Genomic DNA, 20,763 nt, shown 5'->3' with positions numbered 1-20,763 from the left:
TGCTTTTTTTTAAGTAACTAACTAAGATCATACTTATTGAAAACAACAACTTCAGATTTAACAATTTTCTGTTAATTTCAATCACATTTGGCATTTCATAACATCTCAAGTATTCTATAAACAAATGAATCTCCATTGTGATTGAATCAGTCAATGTGAGCCCACTTGGATTTTTTTTTTTTTTTTTCAACACCTTAAAACTGAAAATGAAAAATTGCAACTAAAAATAAATGTGGTAATTTCAGGATTTCTTATTAGCTACATAAATTTGGAACTTTTTAAATAAATATTATTACATCAAATTACCTCAAAATCTAACTTTAGACATTGCATGCAGTGACCTCATGGATCAGGAATATTTTACAGTGTACAGTGACAAACTTTTGGGAGAAATTAAAATCAAAAGTGTCTTTTATCCTGGGGGACTTTAGCCCTGTGTTACCCTATAGGCAATATATATATATATATATATATATATATATATATATATATATATATATATATATATATATATATATAAAATATGAAATGAGAATTTAAGAATGAGAATCATTTTCACATTGCAGTAATGAGAATGGGGGTGTGTTTGATTGTAAGTTAGCAAAGCTTTATTTATATAGCACCTTTTTAGAAACTAATTTTGTCTCAAAAATAATGTCTGTATGCAAAATCTAATCTCTTATTTGTATCTTTTGAGTGAAATATGACATTTTCTTGAGGGCCTTTCTTGATCTTATAACTGGTCATATGTAAAAACCTGTGCACTTTTAACCTCTTTTTTAATGCAACACTACAAATACTGTAGATATCAGTCATCAGTTTGTGGTCTGTTGTTTGATGAATAACAAATAGGTTACAGACACTCGTTAGCAACCATAAAGTTCATGGCTGAACATCAATATTCACATGGTTTGTTTTGTAATGATCTAACTCCTGTTTAACACAATGGGTTAGAATTACCATTTCCAAAGAGTCCAATGAGGTGTGAAGTACCCTATATCAGACAAGTTTTATGGTTATTTTTCACTGTCTGCTCTCACAGTAAGAGACCAGTAAAAATAGAGCATCCAATGCTGCATTTTGTTCATTTGGAAATGTTTTGGAATGGTTCTGTCATTAGCATGAGAGCTCTTCTCAAAAGCCATGCAGCACCATTAACACTCCATTGAGCTCAGCTGGACAATCTCTCCTGTCTCCGAAGTGCCATTTGAAAAGAGATCAACCAAAAGGAGCTTTTGGAAATCTGCCAAGGAATACCCCATTTTCAAACCCCAACACTGACGAATCAGCTAAGCACATTACATGGCAAAAACAGATGTTAAGTTTATCTACTCACACAAAATAGTCCTTTCATAACTGACAAGTCAAGCAAAAGTATTACATGAATACAAAAGGAAGAGTTTTGTGTAAGACAACCATTCTATTATCTACATTTAACAGTATCTAAATTGTAAAAATGTTGATAATTTTAATGTTAAAAGAATATAAAAATGCTACAGTAAAAAAAAAGTGAATTGGTTAACGGGTAGTTACCGTAACATATATGGAAAAAATATCATACATTTAACAAGACAATACATGTAATTTTACAGTAAAATATTTTTTAGATGTAACAAGTATGATTTTACTGTATAATTAATGGTGAAAATGTAGATCATGTTTAACAAGAGAACATGTGTACTTTTTGTAAAAACAATAATTAATTGGGTGTTCCCAGAAGTCCTTGCATGACCAATCATATTTCATTATATGTCATGGAAATAGTTCTGTTTCTTCTTATTTTTAATATCAGTTATGTACATTGGGGTGTTCTGTGTTATAGTTATACAGTTTAGTTAATGTTTATTGCATTCTTTTAGTGTCACATATGTTAACCTGATGATGGTTTGTGCAAGTAATACTGTGCACAGTCTCAACATGTGTATTAATTATTGCTCCTGGAAGGGCCACACTTGATAAACTCTATATTGTTTCCCTCTTTACTTTGCCATCAACTTATTATCACCATTTTCATTGTTTTGTCTGGGAAATGGGAAATGTTAAAATCAGCTTAATAGATTAAATAAATAGTTTTAAATGTATATCAGAGACTAAAAAGTGTTCAAGAAACGAAAACCAAAAATGAACACAATTGCAGAATGTAACCAAAACAGGAACAAATTCCCTTTCAAAATTGTTCCTGAGTGAAAATTGTATTTTAAATCCTATAAAAGAAAAATTATACTCACCTTCATACTATCCTAGATGCATGACTTTCTTTCCTCTGCTGAACTTATTTTTAAAAGAATATTTCAGCTCTGTAGGTCCTCCCATTGCAAGTGAATGGGTACCAAAATTTTGAAGCTCCAAAATGCACATAAAGGCAGTATAAAAGTAATCCATTAGACTCCAGTGGTTAAATCCATATATTTAGAAGAATATGATAGGTTCATGTGAGAAACATTTCAATATTGAAGTCTTTTTTATTATAAATTATCCTCCCTGACCAGTAGGTGGCAATATGTGAATCGGCAAAAACAAAAGGAGAATGTGAAAGCGGAGATTTATATTGAAAATGGACTTAAATATTGATCTGTTTCTCACCCACACTTATCATGTCGCTTCTGAAGTTATGGATTTAACCACTGGAGTCTAATGGATTACTTTTATGCTGCCTTTATTTGCATTTTGGAGCTTCAAAATTTTGGTACCTATTCACTTGCATTGAGAAGACCTACAGAGCTGAGATATTCTTTTAAAAATGTGTTCAGCAGAGGAAAGAAATTCATGCATATCTAGGATGTTATGAAGGTGAGTAAATTATAGGATAATTTTCATTTTTGTGTGAACTATCCCTTTAAACGATCTATCTATCTATCTATCTATCTATCTATCTATCTATCTATCTATCCCTAAACAACGAACAGGCAACATCGAATGTAGTATTTGTGGACTTTGATAGACAGATTGTTTTATTACACTTTTATTTTGTTTGGACAAACGGCACTAAAAGCGCGTCAGGAAAAGACGACTACTAGGAACTCTTTATGTGGAGTCGTATTTCTACACGGATTAACGAGGAAATTCTGAATGGTGCAACAACAAAATACCTCCGCCTCTTTTCCACATGTCAGGCGTTCCCACTGGCTGACACTGCACATTAGCACAACTGAAATCGTAAACATCGAGTGCTTTTATTTCACTAGATCTTTTCAGAGCTGAACTATGACTAAAGACAATGTTCAAGGGTGAGAAGTTAATCCTATTATTTTATACGAATGTGTTATATTTGTGAGCAGTGTATTAGCATGTCTCGCTGTTAGCCGAGTCTAATTGAGTTGCAGCTGATTGCATCAGCAGGTTAAAGATCTAATTAACTACATGACAGCTTCACAATCTCTTTATATTCTGACAAGGCTAAATCAAACGTATTTTTGACTATTATGTCACCCATCATCGTGAATATCTTTGTATGATAATGGACATTTATCAAGGTTAGCTTTGGTTTTGAATTAATCAGATATGCTAGACTACATATTGCAGTTAACATTTTAATTGTGAAGGAACTTTTTTAATTACTTAGTTTACGATCTATTTGTTGTAAGGTAGGGAATCAAACTATTGACCTATGCTGTATGCAGAGATCACATTGGCCCAGTTTTTATTATTAATATGTTCCATGCTGGGAATGTTTAGTTTGAAAAATAGGTAATAAACTTAGTGTTAGTATTGTGAAGTGTTACGTAATAATTAGTAAGTAATAAGTGTTCATATTGTACATTAAATGCACATAAGATTTATACAAATTTATGCATGTAGTTCCTGTATTTCTAATATCAAGGTAAAATTCTTATTGATTATTTTTAGTATTTTGTTGCATACAGAACACAGGTAATCTACTATTAAATGCATATTTTTGATGGATCAAGTAGGAGAGACCAACTTACTACAAGTTATTCCATTAGTTGACTGTATTTTCTGTCAGTTAGCTGCACAAGCTGCCTTCACTATATTGCAATGTAAGAGATTTTATTTAATCGCAACACAGCCTATGATTTAACTATATATATATATATATATATATATATATATATATATATATATATATATATATATGACACATGACACAGTTGAGGTCAGAAGTTTACATACACTTAAGTTGAAGGCATTAAAACTCATTTTTTAACCACTCAACATGTTTCATATTAGCAAACTGTAGTTTTGGCAAATCTACTTTGTGCATGACACGAGTAATTTTTCCAACAATTGTTTATTGACAGATTGTTTCACATTTAATTGACTATATCACAATTCCAGTGGGTCAGAAGTTTACATACACTAAGTTAACTGTGCCTTTAAGCAGTTTGGAAAATTCCAGAAAATGATGTCCAGCCTTTAGGCAATTAGCCAATTAGCTTCTAATAGGCTAATTGGAGTCAATTGGAGGAGTACCTGTGGATGTATTTTAAGGCCTACCTTCAAACTCGGTGCCTCTTTGCTTGACATCATGGGAAAATCAAAAGAAATCAGCCAAGACCTCAAAAAATAAATTGTGGACCTCCACAAGTCTGGTTCATCCTTGGGAGCAATTTTCAAATGCCTGAAGGTACCACGTTCATCTGTACAAACAATAGTACGCAAGCATAAACACCATGGGACCACGCAGCAATCATACCGCTCTGTCTCCTAGAGATGAATGTAGTTTGGTGCGAAAAGTGCAAATCAATCCCAGAACAACAGCTAAGGACCTTGTGAAGATGCTGGAGGAAACAGGTTGACAAGTATCTATATCCACAGTAAAACGAGTCCTATATCTACATAACTGAAAGGCTGCTCAACAAGGAAGAAGCCACTGCTCCAGAACTGCCATAAAAAAGTGCATATGGGGACAAAGATCTTACTTTTTGGAGTAATGTCCTCTGGTCTGATTAAACAAAAATGTAACTGTTTGGCCATAATGACCATCATTATGTTTGGAGGAAAAAGGGTGAGGCTTGCAAGCCGAAGAACACCATCCCAACCGTGAAGCATGGGGGTGGCAGCATCATGTTGTGGGGGTGCTTTGCTGCAGGAGGGACTGGTGCACTTCACAAAATAGATGGTATCATGAGGAAGGAAATTTATGTGGATATATTGAAGCAACATCTCAGACATCAGCCAGGAAGTTAAAGCTTGGTCGCAAATGGCTCTTCCAAGCATACCTCCAAAATTGTGGCAATATGGCTTAAGGACAACAAAGTCAAGGTATTGGAGTGGCCATCACAAAGACCTGACCTCAAACCAGTAGAAAATTTGTGGGCAGAACTGAAAAAGTGTGTGCGAGCAAGGAGTCCTACAAACCTGACTTTTTTACACCAGTTCTGTATGGAGGAATGGGCCAAAATTCCAGCAACTTATTGTGAGAAGCTTGTGGAAGGCTACCCAAAACATTTGACCCAAGTTAAAAAATGTAAAGGCAATGCTACCAAATACTAACAAAGTGTATGTAAACTTCTGGTCCACTGGGAATGTGCTGAAATAAATGAATCTCTCTACTATTATTCTGTTATTTCACATTCTTAAAATAGTGATCCTAACTGACCTAAGACAGGGAATGTTCAAAGGTCATGAATTGTGAAAAACTGAGTTTAAATATATTTGGCTAAGGTGTATGCAAACTTCTGACTTCAACTGTATATGGGAATTTTCACTTTAGTGCTGCTGTGCCTAAAGCAGTTTATTGTGAACATTATTGTTTAAGGTTTAATGTATAAGCCTCTGCCATTTAAGTCATTTGATAGCAACTTTCAGCAGCTGTTGACTGGGGTGGTGTGGAGGGCAGCTGAAAGCTCCGTCCTTATTTTATGTCCAAGTTCTGCCCTGGGCCTTGTGTTTCTGTGTAAATACATAACCCGAATCTGGCACAAGCCTTTAGTTATCGGCAGTCTTCTCATTCTCTTGTATCTGCCCCAGCGCTTCCAATTTCCTGTGAGCAGAAATTGCAGTAATGCTTTGGGGGACTCTCATCTGTGAATTTGGTGGAAACCTGCTGCCCATGCCTTCACTGTGGTCCTTTATTTCCTTTGCTGCAGTTACGTGCTGATGTATAATGCAGAAAGGGGAAGAGGGGTGTAGAATTGTTTATAGCCCCACTTTGGCACGGTTGAGGCCTCTCAGTGCATGGCTGGACAGTTGTTGCCTTGGCAGCACTTGTGCTGGAGAAGACATTCACAGACCCATTGTGTTTAAACTTCTCTAGCACTGTGTCCAGGCACTTGATCCTGTGTTGCCTCAGGGCTGCCATATGGTTGCCTGACTGGGTTCTGGTATTTTGTGAGGTTTTTTTTTGTATGTTATTTCTCTGTAGATCAGTGTTGGATAAAGGGCAATCATTTGCAGTGGTTTTGTTCCGCTGTTTGGAGCAATTAGTGAAGTCTAATAATACATTCTGTTAAATGTCTGGAGGTGGAGCGTGTAATAGGAAATTCATTGGCTTTTCCGGCTTGTTGTTGACCACCTGTTGCTCTTGTGGTTTCAAATTAAATGGTGTCTTTTATTGCTTGTGTTGTTATTTTCAACATCCTTAGAACCTTTAGAGATCAGAATTACCAGGTAAAGACTGATCAGTTATGGCCATATGTAAAATATGGTTAGTCAAGCTCTGTTACTATGAAACCATGTCTAATTTCCAAATGGTAATAGAGATAAAAGGAGCATGACATTCCCTCCAGCTTATGTCCTGTGATCAGTTTACTCATTGTTCAGGTTTCCGTGTAGCCTAATTGTATTTGCTAAATTTGTGCTGTCTGCCAACTGTTAGCCAACTGTCTGAACTAAACCAATGACCCACTCACTTTAAGCCTAGAATACTCTACACGACTTTCAGTCAGCACCCTGCGAGTCACTGTCTTGTTTTCTGTTGTGCTGGTGTGCACTTTACAGAACTGTAATGTATCAACTACACAACCGTTCGTCCCCGACTTAGGCCATATGTACACTGGTATTAAGATGCGTTTTGGCTGATCCGATCACTCATGTACAAGCGAGACGTCCTTGTTACACCTGGTCATCTCTTTTGATCACTTGTGTTCGGATTTCAAGGGGATGTCTCTGATTTCATGAGCACATCCAGTTGAAGTCAGAAGTTTACATACACCTAAACTCATTTTTTCACAATTCCTGACATTTAATTGTAGAAAACATTCCCATCTTAGGTCAGTTGGGATCACTACATTATTTAAAGAATAATAGTAGAGAAAATTATTTCAGCTTGTATTTCTTTCATCACATTCCCAGTGGGTCAGAAGTTTACATACACTTTGTTAGTATTTGGTAGCATTGCCTTTAAATTGTTCAACTTGGGCCAAACGTTTGGGTAACCTTCCACAAGCTTCCCACAATAAATTGCTGGAATTTTGGCCCATTCGTCCAGACAGTACTGGTGTAACAGAGTCAAGTTTGTAGGCCTCCTTGCTCGCACATGCTTTTTCAGTTCTGCCCACACATTTTCTATCGGATTTTGGTCAGGGCTTTGTGATGGCCACTACAATACCTGGACTTTGGAGGTATGCTTGGGGTCATTGTCTATTTGGAAGACCCACTTGCGACCGAGTTGTAACTTCATGGCTGATGTCTTGAGATGTTGCTTCAATATATCCGCATAATTTTCTTTCCTCATGATGCCATCAATTTTGTGAAGTGCACCAGTCCCTCCTGCAGCAAAGCACCCCTACAACATGATGCTGCCTCCCCCATGCTTCACAGTTGGGATTGTGTTCTTCGGCTTGCAAGCCTCAACCTTTTTCCTCCAAACATAACGATGGTCATTATGGCCAAACAGTTAAATTTTTGTTTAATCAGACCAGAGGACATTTCTCCAAAAAGTAAGATCTTTGTCCCCATGTGCACTTGCAAACTGTAGTCTGGCTTTTTTATGGCGGTTTTGGAGCATTGGCCTCTTCCTTGCTGAGCAGCCTTTCTGGTTATGTCGATATAGGAATCGTTTTAATGTGGATATAGATACTTGTCAACCTGTTTCCTCCAGCGTCTTCACAGGGTCCTTTGCTATTTTTCTGGGATTGATTTGCACTTTTCACGTCAAACTACATTCATCTCTAGGAGACAGAATGCGTCTCCTTCCTGAGCGGTATGATGGCTGTGTGGTGTTTTTACATTCGTTCTACTGTTTGTACTGATGGATGTGGTACCTTCAGGCATTTGGAAATTGCTCCCAAGGATGAGCCAGACTTGTGGAGGTCTGCAATGATTTTTCTGAAGTCTTGGCTGATTTCTTTTGATATTCCCATGATGCCAAGCAAAGAGGAACTGAGTTTGAAGGTAGGCCTTAAAATACATCCACAGGTACACCTCCAGTTGAGGCCAGTTAGCCTATCAGAAGCTAATTGCATAAAGGCTTGACATCATTTTCTTGAATTTCCAAGGCATAGTTAACTTAGTGTATGTAAACTTCTGACCCACTGGAATTGTGGTATAGTCAATTAAAAGTGAAACAATCTGTCTGTAAACAATTGCTGGAAAAATTACTAGTAGATGTCCTAAACGACTTGCCAAAACTATAGTTTGCTAATCACTGATTCTTTAGAATTTGGATAAAACAGGTTTTACATTTTGAAAAAAGTTTTTTTAAATGTTACGAAATCGAAATTATATGTTTATAGAACAAAGTCTCAACAATCAATCGATATTTTGGTGGAACCTCCTAATTTTGTAATTTTTTCATAAAATGTGTTTTTCCTTTCATTCCTTAGTTTTTGTCAACACAAACACAATAAAAAGCTAATTATTCCTATTTAGTCTTATATAGATTTAGAGCTTTTCAATAATTGTGCCTACACCATAGGTACACACATATGCTGTTAAATGTTGAATATTCACTTTTTTATACTATTTCACGTGTACTCCTTTAAAAACTCTTTACATCATGCAACTTTTATTATTAGCGTTAAATATACAAAATAACAAGATTGGACCAAAAAAAAAAAAAAAAAAAAACAGTTTTAATTTTAAAGAGACAATTACATTAATAAATCAACTGTTTTGGAGGAACCGATTGTAAGCATATTAATGTAAAACAAAGAAATTTCCATCTGATGGTGGTGACTTAGACCTGAGGGTGGTCACTTAGACCTGACGGAGGTGGCAGTGGCCTAATTACAACAAACAATTCCAACCTTTTCACCACTCGAATCAAGCTTCCTTGCTTAACAACTTCATTTAACAATTTGGTACAACATATAACAATTTTTAATGTACATTTTATCCTTCTGTATATATTACAACAGTGAACAGCAAAATAAAAACTACATTACAACTGCAATGTTTAAGCATAAACATCAGAAAACAAACAAACATAATGGCTCCATCAGCTTGACCAGAATATCTTCAGCTGGTAAGAAGCACATATCCTTTCCACCTGATTTTGGATGGAAGTGTGTGTTGAGCCCACGAGGGTGGAAAAACTCCACTTGAACATCATGATGATGAGCATCCACAGTGACAGCCTTTGCTAACCACCAATTTTGGTAATAAATGACTGTAAGCCATTCTCCAAAATTAATGACACCAGCAGATATATCTGTCGTTGTCCCATCAGGACCACTCTGAGGTTCCTGCTCCATTTCCTCCATTAGCATTGCCAAAGGCTCTCTGTTCTTTCTCATTGTGGTAGGGCCTTAATTCTCCTCAGCCTATACCCTGGCATGTGTGTTTTCAGTCAACTGAAATGCTGTTGGGCTGAAACACTGGCACATATGTGGCTCACTGCAGAAACATGACAATGATCTGCAATGGATGCTGTTTCCATAAGGTGTGACCGGATGGATTTTCCTCATTGCTGGTACAGTTGAGGTAGTGGTTGAGAAAGGAGTGCATATGTCTGCATGTCACCTTCAGCAATATGATAGAGCTGAGTACTGCAAAGGCTTCACCCAACCATCTCATGTAAGATCTTGCCATCCACAAGGTAATTTCCCCGTAGTACAAGGCTGTCTGCAGTCATTTTCACAGTTCCCCCAATGCCATCTGGAGCTCCCTTCCCATGTGAAGTGGCGAAGAAGTTCCAGGTTGTTCTCTGGAAACCCAGTGTTGGAGGGACATTGCAGAGGAGAAAGAAGTTCTTCTTGTTTTTGTACTGCTTGCTGGGGCCATCTGACCAAAAGTGAATGGTATTTTGGAAATTTTAAACTAATATCTCTTGAGGACTGGTTCCATGTGAGTCCAAATGGCAGAAGCATCCTGTTGCTTGGATTCTGATATTGTAAAATCCTGCTTTCTCTTGTTTTGTGCAGTACATGCCAGTGTGGAGATTGAGCTGTGGTAGGTTCTGACCAAAATGGCATGACTGTACCTCAACTATATTTTCATTTCCATGCCTCAGAAAAGTCCACATGCTCAATTACAGTGCTTTCGTTGCAGTTCTGTATCATGCACCTGTATTCCCTGGACTGGTCCCTGGCACGCATGTGTTGTTGTTTCACTCTTTAGTTTGTCTTCATACAGTTTGATGAGCTCTGCCAGTGTGCCATTGTGCTTCACAAGTCTTGTATTGTAGTGAATTCCATCTGATGTTTGGTCCTGAACTCGATCCCATTGCTGCCACTCAACATTGGTCAACTCTTGCTGTGGTGTGGGATGTGTATGCTTGTGGAGACACCGGGTGCAGGAGCGCAGAAGACATGCCTCACTTGTCTGAGAACGACACACAATTTCAAAACTATCCTCCAGTTTGCTAGACTTGACAATACCATATGCTCTTATGACCTCAAACATCAACTTTGCATTTTCATGGTATTGGCATGTCTTTCGATTTGATGGTTTTGGTGCTGTGACATAGAATGGACGTAAAGCACAGAAGGATGAATAGCTGAGTTTTACAGTTGGTTCCTTTTTGATGAACTCCCTGTGGAGGTTGAATATTGTGTCAGTCAGAATCATTCTCTGATGCTTTATTTTCTTCTGTGTTATTGTGTCCTGTTTGTCAGTTGTCATTCATGCGATATTATGGTAGAAATCCTGAACCATCTGGGTTATTATTTGGATGTAAGAGGGTTTTTTTGTCAGTAGTCTTCTTTCGCAGTGTGTTGTTTGTCAGCCCAAACTGCTTTGTCTGGTGTATTAGGCAATATTTCTTTAGAACCCTGCCTGACAGAGTCAGGTTCTTTGATTTTTGAGCAGACTTGCAGGGCGGCTGTAAATTGTTTTTGTTTTGATTAAATTCTTGAATGAGACAGTTGTGTAAGAGCAGGGTTTTCTTGATGGAGGGGTTTTTGAGTTTGCTTCCCTGTAGCATCTGCTCTGTTTTTTTCTTGGTGATTCTTGTGCTTTTTTATTTCTAGTTTGCACTTGTCACCATTGCTTTTTCAGTTTGTTCCTATCTTTTATTATCTCTTGACGTTTATTTTTCAAAGCTTTCATCTCTCTCTCGAGTATCTTGCTCTTGTTTTCTTTCTTTCCCTTTCCCCTGCTCTAGACTGCCTACTGCGAGCTGGCTTCTGTATAGTCTGATCCAATGGATTATCTGGGGGAGTTTCTGGGTGTTCTGGGGCCTTTCTCTTATGCTCTCTTGACTCTTGCTGTCTACGTTTCCACGCCTTTCTCTTACTCATCTTTTCCCTTTCATTCAAATCACTGATAGTTTTTATCGTCCCATCCTCTACTCTTTTCTTCCATCTTTGCTTTTCTTTTCTCAGGTATTCCTCCTTTAACTCTAGCTCACTACATATTTTCTCTCTTCGCTTTTTTTGGTATTCCCTGTTTCTTCTCCTTCGCTCCTCCACTGATAGCTGCTGCCTAGCCATAACTTCATAAAATACATAAGGAAGGTCAGAATTTTAAGGAATTACTATGAAATTGTGCAAAATTACTTTTGCATATTTGCATTTATTCATTTAGCAGACGCTTTTATCCAAAGCAACTTACAAAATGAAGAGAACAATAGAAGCAATACATCCAACAAAAGGACAACAATGTAATAAGTGCTGTAATTCAAGTATCAAGTAGCCTAGAATAGTACTCCTACCAAGGGAATTTTTTTTTTTTTTTTTTAAGTGGGTAGTGTGTTAGTATTAATGGGTTGTGTTCATGAAAGAGATGTGTCTTTAGTTGTTTTTTGAAGGTGGCTTCAGACCCCGCTGTGTGGGTGGAATTAGGCAGGTCATTCCACCATCGAGGAACAGCCATGGTGTAGGTCCGGGACAGTGATTTCGTGCCTCTATGGGATGGTACCACGAGGCGTCGTTCATCCACATAATACTATTTATTGTGATAAATTATATTAAAGCCTCCATTGAGGATGATTTGGATGTTTTTGTCAACACCGTCAAACTATGTGTCACCACCATCAGACAGAAAACCTGACGTGTTGATGTCTGACGGTGGTGACAAAAACACCCTTTTTTTTGTACACAGGAGCCATCTTGTTTTCCCTCTGTTGCTAGCTGCCTCTGGCCTCTACTTAAAATGTATACATTTATGTTATAATTTGAAATAATTCTTTCTATGTACATGTTGACATGTCATGGTTGTGACAGTAGCAACATCAATAAATATGTAAAAATTATTGAAAAAATCGCAAACTTACAGGAGCTTGTTTGACCTTGTTGCATTTAGCAGATGTGTTGGGTGGAAAGGGGGTCCTCGGGAATATAGTGGACCATGTGGTTGCCTGATTTTATTGCCTTTATTATAAATATCTGATGGTGTTGACAAAAACTTGGGACACATTTTGAGCAACCACAAAATAAGAGTAAATGTTGTTAAATTCACTGCTTTTAGCTTTAAAAAGGTTTTTCACTCTTCTTTTATCTGGCATATATATTATACATTTTAAATTATTTTGTTGGTACTGGGCTATCATATAATCATATGATAAACATATGAAAAATGTGATCAAGATGATCAACCCTGATTATTTTAAATAAGAAAATGTTATTTATTTTCAATGGAATTAATATTTTTCTTAATGGGACATGTTTTCGCCTAAGTCTCAAGAATTAGTGTAATATGAAGTCTGTGGCGAGGTTAAAAAATTAGTTTTAATTACTTCAACTTAAGTGTGTGTAAACTTCCAACTTCAAAAAAAAAGAGAGAGAGATAAAAACCGCCGCACAGTTTTTCTTAATTATTCTTGCATTTAATAATACAGACATGTTTAGAACAGAATTCTGAGTTATTTTAGTGCAGTACCTGTAACTGAGCTTCTAATGTGTGTGCTGCTCATATCTGTGTCCCTTTTGTGCATGTTCATGCATTCGCTTTTTTACATTTTGAGATCATACTATGCTGATTTCCCTTTAAATCCTCACGTAGCTGGCGAAAAACCAGCCGTTTCAGCTGCCTCTAGCGTAATCCTGTTTCAAACGGATAGCCCAAAATGCATCTTAAAATTAAAATAACAAAATTGATTCACAAACTTGTGCAGTTTATTCTTGATAACATGTCAACAAACATGAAAGAACTGTTCTCAGCTATTTTCGTGCATATTTGTAAAGGAAAAAAGACAGACAGCTGAAAATAATAAAGACAGCGGGTAGGGAGATGTGGGTGAAATTTTATTTTATTTTTATTTTTTTTGTCTTCTGCTTCCTAATAACATACCCTCCTCCTGCGCTCTCTCTCTATTTTATTGGCTGTGGCTCACTGTCGGTCTCTCGCTCATCGGGACAGTGCGCACACCTGACATCAAGCTGTTTTGAAAACTGTCATAGCATCAGGGATGCATCTTGGCCTGTCACAGGAGTGCGCACACAACAAGACTGTTAGTTGTGAGATCTGAGACTTCTCGTTGCAGATCAATTGCCAACTCAAAACATCAAAGACGACGAGCTGGAGTCCTGCAGTGTAAACTTGGCTTTAGGTTTTAAGTTTGTTTGTTGTCATAGCACCACTAATTGGAGGAATAAAGCTGATGTCTATGTTTTATAAATGGCCAAAGCTAGTATCTAGAGAGGATTGCTGATGGCCAGTACATTTAATTGTAATGCTAGCAAATGAGATGCCCTAAAAATGCAGAAATTAATTCAAGGCTTAATTTACACATTCAATTCTAAAAGAATTTACTTTTAGAAATATTTTAAAACAGATAATCTACATTATCCTTTGACAAGGATACTGGTAGAATCTCAGTATATCACAAATGTATCTGCACAAGGGCCAAATTAACAAAGCCCTCCATTGTGATGGTTTGCTCATGAATGTTTACTAGGTTAAACCGACACACGGTTGAGTAAGGTTACCTAGCAACATTAGCACATGTCATGACATCACAACCAGCCATTCAAAATGAGTTCTGATACAACAAAACTTTTTTGTAAGTGTAGGCAGCCAGGTGGACATGGTTATTTGCAGATACAATATTATTATAATGGCCAAACACTGGCTGATATATCAGTTTATTTCTTGTCTCTGCGATTAATGAAAAAATTAATCTTCTGAGTGATATTGCATGTGTACTGTTCTAGACATCACACTTCCTGTACTGCTATAACTAGTCTACCTACACTACAGGAGCGTAAACAACCAAACATTACTGATGAAAGTATAATTTAGTCTCTGTTGTTTTTTCGGCATGTTGAAACAAAAGATTAAAAGGCACAGCAACTTTTTTTAAATCCAGCGTGACATTGTGCCCTTGTGTAAGCAAGGTTGGAATGCTTTCTGCCCAATCAGGAGAGCTTCCCGGGAGGAAACTAGGAAAAAAGATGGAAGTTTGACGAAGCTGTTTGTCTTATGTGTCTTCCTGTTTCAGAGCTGGCGAGGAGGAGCAGCAGGCCCAATCAAAGAAAGCCCTGAAGAAACAGCAGAAGGAAGCAGAGAAAGCTGCAAAGAAGGCTGAGAAGCAGGCCAAGCTGGTTAGTGCACGCCAGGCGAGACGGCTCTGCCCATTACGACACAGCGAATCTATTGTTTTGGAATTCCTGTGCTTGTATATCTGTTTATGTGCCCAAATCAGGGATATCAGTGATGTACAATACAAGCAAGCATGTAAATTGGGCATCATAACAACAATATTTCCCCAATATATGATATTCTAAACAGTCTTTGTCACATCAGTCACCTGAATTATTTAAATAGCTTTTTTTTTTTTTATTTGACATGAACGAGGCTGTGAGGGATAAAAGTACAGTCTGTTTAATATGCTGTACTATCTGGAAATGTATGGAAAGACATATTGCAGGGTTTCTTCAGTTAAGCAATTGGCACCTTATGGTAATACTATGGTATGCTTTGAAGTACATTGGAATACCATATACTATCATAGTATATGAAAATGGTAGTTTAGTACCATGTTATTACCATCACTGTACCAACACCACAGTACTTTTTGTAAGGGTCAAATGAAATATGGCATCTACTCTAAGCTCTCCCTAGTGCAGTGCAACTAAGATGTAGTTGAAATAGTTATTTTATTTTCATTTTACTTTACATTGTAGCACTCTAGTCTACTCCCACACATCAGTAAAGGCCCCGATATACTTACATAGAAGTTCTTATTCATTCTTCTTTCAGGGGTAAAAAGAAATTCTAAACAGCCGAGCAACTGCATAGTGTTTCCGAACATTCAGACACCTGCCACACCGCTGTGGGTGGCGTTTAGAGGAGCATTTAAATATGAGAACATTCAGTAAAACCTTAAAAATGTGTTATCAATTACTTTGCCTCGTTCTATAAGTAGAATTCGCATTAGGCCAGTAAAAAGCTGTTTTAACCACTCTGATTTAAAGTAAAAGACATGCAGTAGATAATGTTTAATTTGCCTTGTTTGTATTATGAATTCATGATGCTAATGCGCTAACACGCTATATGTGGCCGTAATATGTGCCGATTACACTCCGTTATTGTAATTTATGATGACACTGTTACTATTGCAAAGATGACTGTATAAAAGTGTTAATGTACAGAACAAAGATAAAAGAATAATGATATGCATATCTTTAGGCAGATGTGTGAATGGCTTTCGCTGCAGATGGCATGTGAGTGAATGGGCACTTGAGATTATTTGATTAGATTCTTTTTGTAGACTAATAAAACAAAAAAATCGCATGACATTGTCTTGGAAAATGTCTCTACATAAATGATTGTAAAGATGCAGGTAAATTTGCAGCAGCTCACTAATAATTCTACACACCAATGTGTTCATATTAACTAATTTTGAGTGACTGTAAATGAATGAAATTTTGAAAACAAAATCAGCTCTAGTCCTCAATGTAGGTGGAGCCTCAGGTCACACCTACCGATGATGTGGACCAATGGCAATAAGAAGGTGTTTAGCAGCCGGTAGTAACTTTCTTAAAATTTCGTCCCAGCGAGCTGTTACGAACCACCGAAACAAATGTAAATGCACATCTTTTTGGCCAGATTTTGTTCTAAATTGTCACACCCATTCGTTCTTAGATTTCATAGGATGTATATCTGGGCCTTAAGTGTTTGTGTTAGCAGGAGCCGTATAAATTTATTTTTATTTAAATATATTTAAATTGAAATTTGCATGTAGTGTTTGCCTTCAGAATAATCAACATGTGTTTTGGCTCTATATTACATATTACCCCATTCTGAGGGTCTGTTTTCCCTCTGCTGTTGAAGTTTTATTTAAATCAGTTCCTTTCTTTGATTCAGTCCACAGAGCAGCAGGAAGCTGATGAGGATGTAAGTACTATTCACTTTTCCTCTCTAAATATCATATTCCCTGCCCGTATCAAGTGTCAAGATTCACCATGATCACTCTCTCTTTCACTTCTCTCAGGACTTTGCCAAGGATCGCTATGGGATCTGTCCTATGGTCCAGTCTCAGCAGAAACCGGGTCAGTGTTCTCATTAGGCCCTTTCCCGCTGCAAGTACTAAAGCCCGTTTTAGGTACTTTCCCTGGGACTAGTACTTTGTCACGTTCGCACCTAAGGAACTATAGTTCCTCGGAACCATTTTGTTGCTATTGAATCGCGCGTTCCAACCATGTCAGAAGAAAAATGGTCAATACTAGATGACGTCACTATGGTGGTGACTATGTGAATGTGAATGCAATGGGAAAAGTCACCTTGGGTGCTCCGTTCCTCGTACGAGTTCTCATCTAGAAAATTACTAAAGGAAAAGTACCAGGACTGAAGGTGGGAAATGGCCTATTGTTTGAGTGGAGACTTGCGGTGATGATATTCAGTATATACCTCGATATTTGTGTATTGCTCTGAAATCGTTTAAAAGGGTTTTTTCAGAAAAAGGGGTTCAATCAGAGGAACCGTCAAGTAATAAAATACAGTTAAAATCTGGTTAAAAATAATCATGTCATTTTTTCCACACTGTTTCACTAAATGAAATAAATATCAAATATTTTAATAACAAAATCTACAAAAGGAGGTAGAAACTTTTACTTTTTGGCTCCTAAACTATAGAATAATCTTCCTAGCATTGTTCGGGACTTAGACACACTCACTCAGTTTAAGTCTAGACTAAATGAACACAAGGTAGAATTCTTTTTTCATTTTTATTTGAATGCACCTTTTTGAGTGATGACGCAAACAAATATATGAATCAGAAATTTGAATAGATTTATTTTAAAGCACAGTTTGAATTGATTCAAAGAAATGAGTTCACTATCAAGTCTAATGCCATTTTTGCAATGTAAAACATTTGTCTCAATGTTTATACTTTGAGTTGTTAGACAAGGAATGATCACAATGGCCATGCTCTTTAGGAAACTTAATGTCCAAATAAAAAAAGCGCATTATATTTATTGCTATATTTACATTTTCCTAAATGTTATATCACCAGCAAAATCCGTGTGAATATATTGCGAATATTTGATGTATAGCCCATAGCCCAGCTCTATCATCTTGCACCCAGAGGGTGAAGAAAGACAGATTTCCCTGGGCAAAATTTGCCAAAGAAAAATGATTAGGAAGGTCTGTGAGCTTTAGAGATAATCTAACCATGTCGGGATCTCCATTATGTCCCCTTTAGTTCTCCCTGACGTTCCTCCCCTCTCTGTCACACATAATAGTGTTGAATAATAGTACAAGATAAATCTCAGATGAGAAATTAGGTTGGCATTGCTCCCGACTGTCCGGCTACAAGTTTTTAAGCTCTGCTGCCACAGTACAAAGTCGTCTCCCACCAACATTCCTCTCGATCAGAGATAGACGAAGCTTTCATGTGGGTGGAATCGGGTTCAGGCAAATGCTCTGAGCGCTTTCACTGGGGGTGAGTGAGAACGCCCCGTCTCCAGTGCCTCATAATCAAGTCTGTGAGTCAGGGTTACACTGGGGAAGAAACAGGAAGAAATTCATGTGTTGGTCACCTTTCAGATGGGGCTTGTTATGTTTCATATTTATTAGCCTGGCTTTGTAATCTGAGGACAAGTCTTTGTAGGGATCTGTGTACCTGGTGTCTTTGATGTCTTTTCTCTGAGAGACTCACTCTGTCCTTCTGTCGCTCTCTTTTCTGGATGGAGGCAGACAGGGCGTTGGTGCGTGTCCAGGAGTTGACACCTGAGAAGGCAGAGCAGCAGATCTGGGTGCGTGCCAGAATTCATATCAGCAGAGCTAAAGGTAAACTCCTCACAATTTCACAAGTGTTGCTGCTCCAAGTGTTGCTCAATTTATTACAACACGTGGAAGCTGCTGTTAGCAAAGCTTTTAATGTGCCATTAATAAAACAGCAGCTAGCTGTTTTACTAACAAGTGAAGAATTGATTAATTATTACTGTATACTGCTCACGCTATTTTTTTTTTCAGTGTGCAGCATGTATACTGTGCGCAGTGTGCACATTTCCAGTATGCATTAATACCCTATGACGTACTACAGGGGCTCTTTTTTTTTCATTTTTTTTATGGGGGCACCATTCAAAATCCTCTTGCCTAAATACCCTGAGAGGGCATGTGCTGTGTTTAATACTGCACAGTGTTTTACATAATACTATTTTTAAAAATCTAGTCGGCAGTATAGAGTAGATACTGCACAGTATGATGTAACCATACATCTGTATTTCATTCCGAACCTAGACTTAATTTCTTAATGTTCATCAATGTATGTTCACACACAGTTTTTCCCCCTACATTTTTATTTCCAGAAAGGAATATCAAATAATTTTTTCGCACCTGTGAATAATGCATGCGATGAGTACCATAGGGGATATGGGTGCCCTAAACTTGTGCCATATCTGTACAAAATTTTACTTGGATGAAATTAATTGAATTGAACTTTTATTAAAATAGTGGCCATTTTCACTACAGGACCAACAAACATTTCTGCAATTACTTATACGTTAACCATAAATGACGGCAATAGAAGTTAAGCTCAGTTTGGCTTCCCCCCCATCTGTTGGACTCAATCCAAGTCTGAGGGGTCTGCACGTACACGTTTGGTTTATGAATGTAGTAATGAATAAACCATGTATTATGACTATTACTAAGGTTTACTTCCAGGACAACTTCCATGTCAAGGAGTATTTCACCCCAAACTTCCTTCATTCTGTCAGTGTTATCTGGTCTGAAGGATGTCCTTCAGCACAACAACATCCTGATGAGGGGGCTGTTTTTAACTGCTACTCCTTAGCTGTCTGTTTCGGACAATGAACACTGAGTGGAACTTCAAAAAATCTTGGTGGTCTCTGATCTTGACCTGATCTGTGTCAAGTTTAAAAAAAAAAAAAACAGAGTTTGTTCAGTCTCAAGGTGTCTGATTAGCAATTTGTTGACATGTCTGAACTATGTGCACTGTCAAACAGATGTGCAGTCTATTGAGAGCTGGTTGGTACCAGCACCTGCTTTTTTTTTTTTGTTTTTAACTGTACTTTTAATAGAGTTTGACCAACCACAAATCAATGCCCAGGCTTTATATTTAAAAGAAAGACTAATCAAATTAAAATGTTTTTTCTTTAAAATAACATGCAATGATAGGTCATGAGTACAGTTGGACCAGAGACATTTATTAATAGTTTAAACATGGTCAATTTTGGTTTCAAGCTGACTTTAAAATTATCTTGGTATTTACAGCCGAATCATGTTGCATTGTACTCACTAACACTTTATATTTTTTAGGTATGTAAATGTATGTTTGCAGAATGTAAAAGCTCCTGACAGGTATTTTTTCCTCCAGGGAAGCAGTGCTTTTTGGTCCTGCGCCACCAGCAGTTTACGGTGCAGGCCCTGATCGCTGTTGGAGATCGTGCGAGCAAGCAGATGGTTAAGTTTGCAGCTAAGTGAGTATAGGCCGTGTTTCCTGTCAAACAATAGTGGGAAAAGTGAAGTCCTGGCCACTCATTCCATTTTAACACATTAAGTGGCTATCGATAATGTTTCACTTAAAAACAAAAGCTCCATTTTTGTGTGGGATACAGCTTTCTCTCAGTACTGTAAAGGGTCATTCCCCTTAAAACAACAAACATCAGAGAAACATGTTGACTTTAAAGTCTGACCTGAATGAATGACTCTGGGGTCAAAGAGAGGGCTGGAGGACAATGAGTCCAAATTCACAGTTACAAAATAAAGCGCTTTCATTTCGTATCATGTGACACTTAGGAAAGGTGCCATTTTGTTTTCATAAGTCGTGCTTTTCTAGTGAAAGGTGAAGTGTGTAATTCTTCCTGTTAAATTACTTTTAAGTATGAACTATACACCATGAAAAGTGTAAACACTGCGGCTAAGTTGTGCATTGATCTGTTTGTTTGATCAGCCCATCATAGCAACACTGACCACACTTAAGAAAATTCGGTTTATTTCAGGGTTTTTGCAGAAAGTGGCGTTCTGAAACGTCATGTAAACAAGAGCGCTGTTTTCCTTTAGCCTCCTGAGATTTAG

General features: G+C 37.4%; 1 protein-coding gene across 1 annotated transcript in view; it reads left to right on the top strand.

Moving 5' to 3' along the window:
* The first annotated feature begins 3,069 nt into the window (after positions 1 to 3,069).
* Positions 3,070 to 20,763, top strand: part of LOC127447191 (aspartate--tRNA ligase, cytoplasmic-like) — a 36,428-nt gene continuing 18,734 nt past the window's right edge. Inside the window, exons 1-6 of the mRNA XM_051708842.1 lie at positions 3,070 to 3,227; positions 14,723 to 14,825; positions 16,591 to 16,620; positions 16,718 to 16,775; positions 18,421 to 18,513; positions 20,063 to 20,165. Of these exons, the coding sequence (XP_051564802.1) occupies positions 3,205 to 3,227; positions 14,723 to 14,825; positions 16,591 to 16,620; positions 16,718 to 16,775; positions 18,421 to 18,513; positions 20,063 to 20,165 (410 nt within the window). The 5' untranslated portion in view covers positions 3,070 to 3,204. The remainder of the gene's footprint in view (positions 3,228 to 14,722; positions 14,826 to 16,590; positions 16,621 to 16,717; positions 16,776 to 18,420; positions 18,514 to 20,062; positions 20,166 to 20,763) is intronic.

Source organism: Myxocyprinus asiaticus, chromosome 10 (genome assembly GCF_019703515.2).
Source record: "Myxocyprinus asiaticus isolate MX2 ecotype Aquarium Trade chromosome 10, UBuf_Myxa_2, whole genome shotgun sequence".
Taxonomy (NCBI): domain Eukaryota; kingdom Metazoa; phylum Chordata; class Actinopteri; order Cypriniformes; family Catostomidae; genus Myxocyprinus; species Myxocyprinus asiaticus.
The sequence above is the reverse complement of the archived record's forward strand: the minus strand, read 5'-3'. Positions and strand labels throughout refer to the sequence as shown.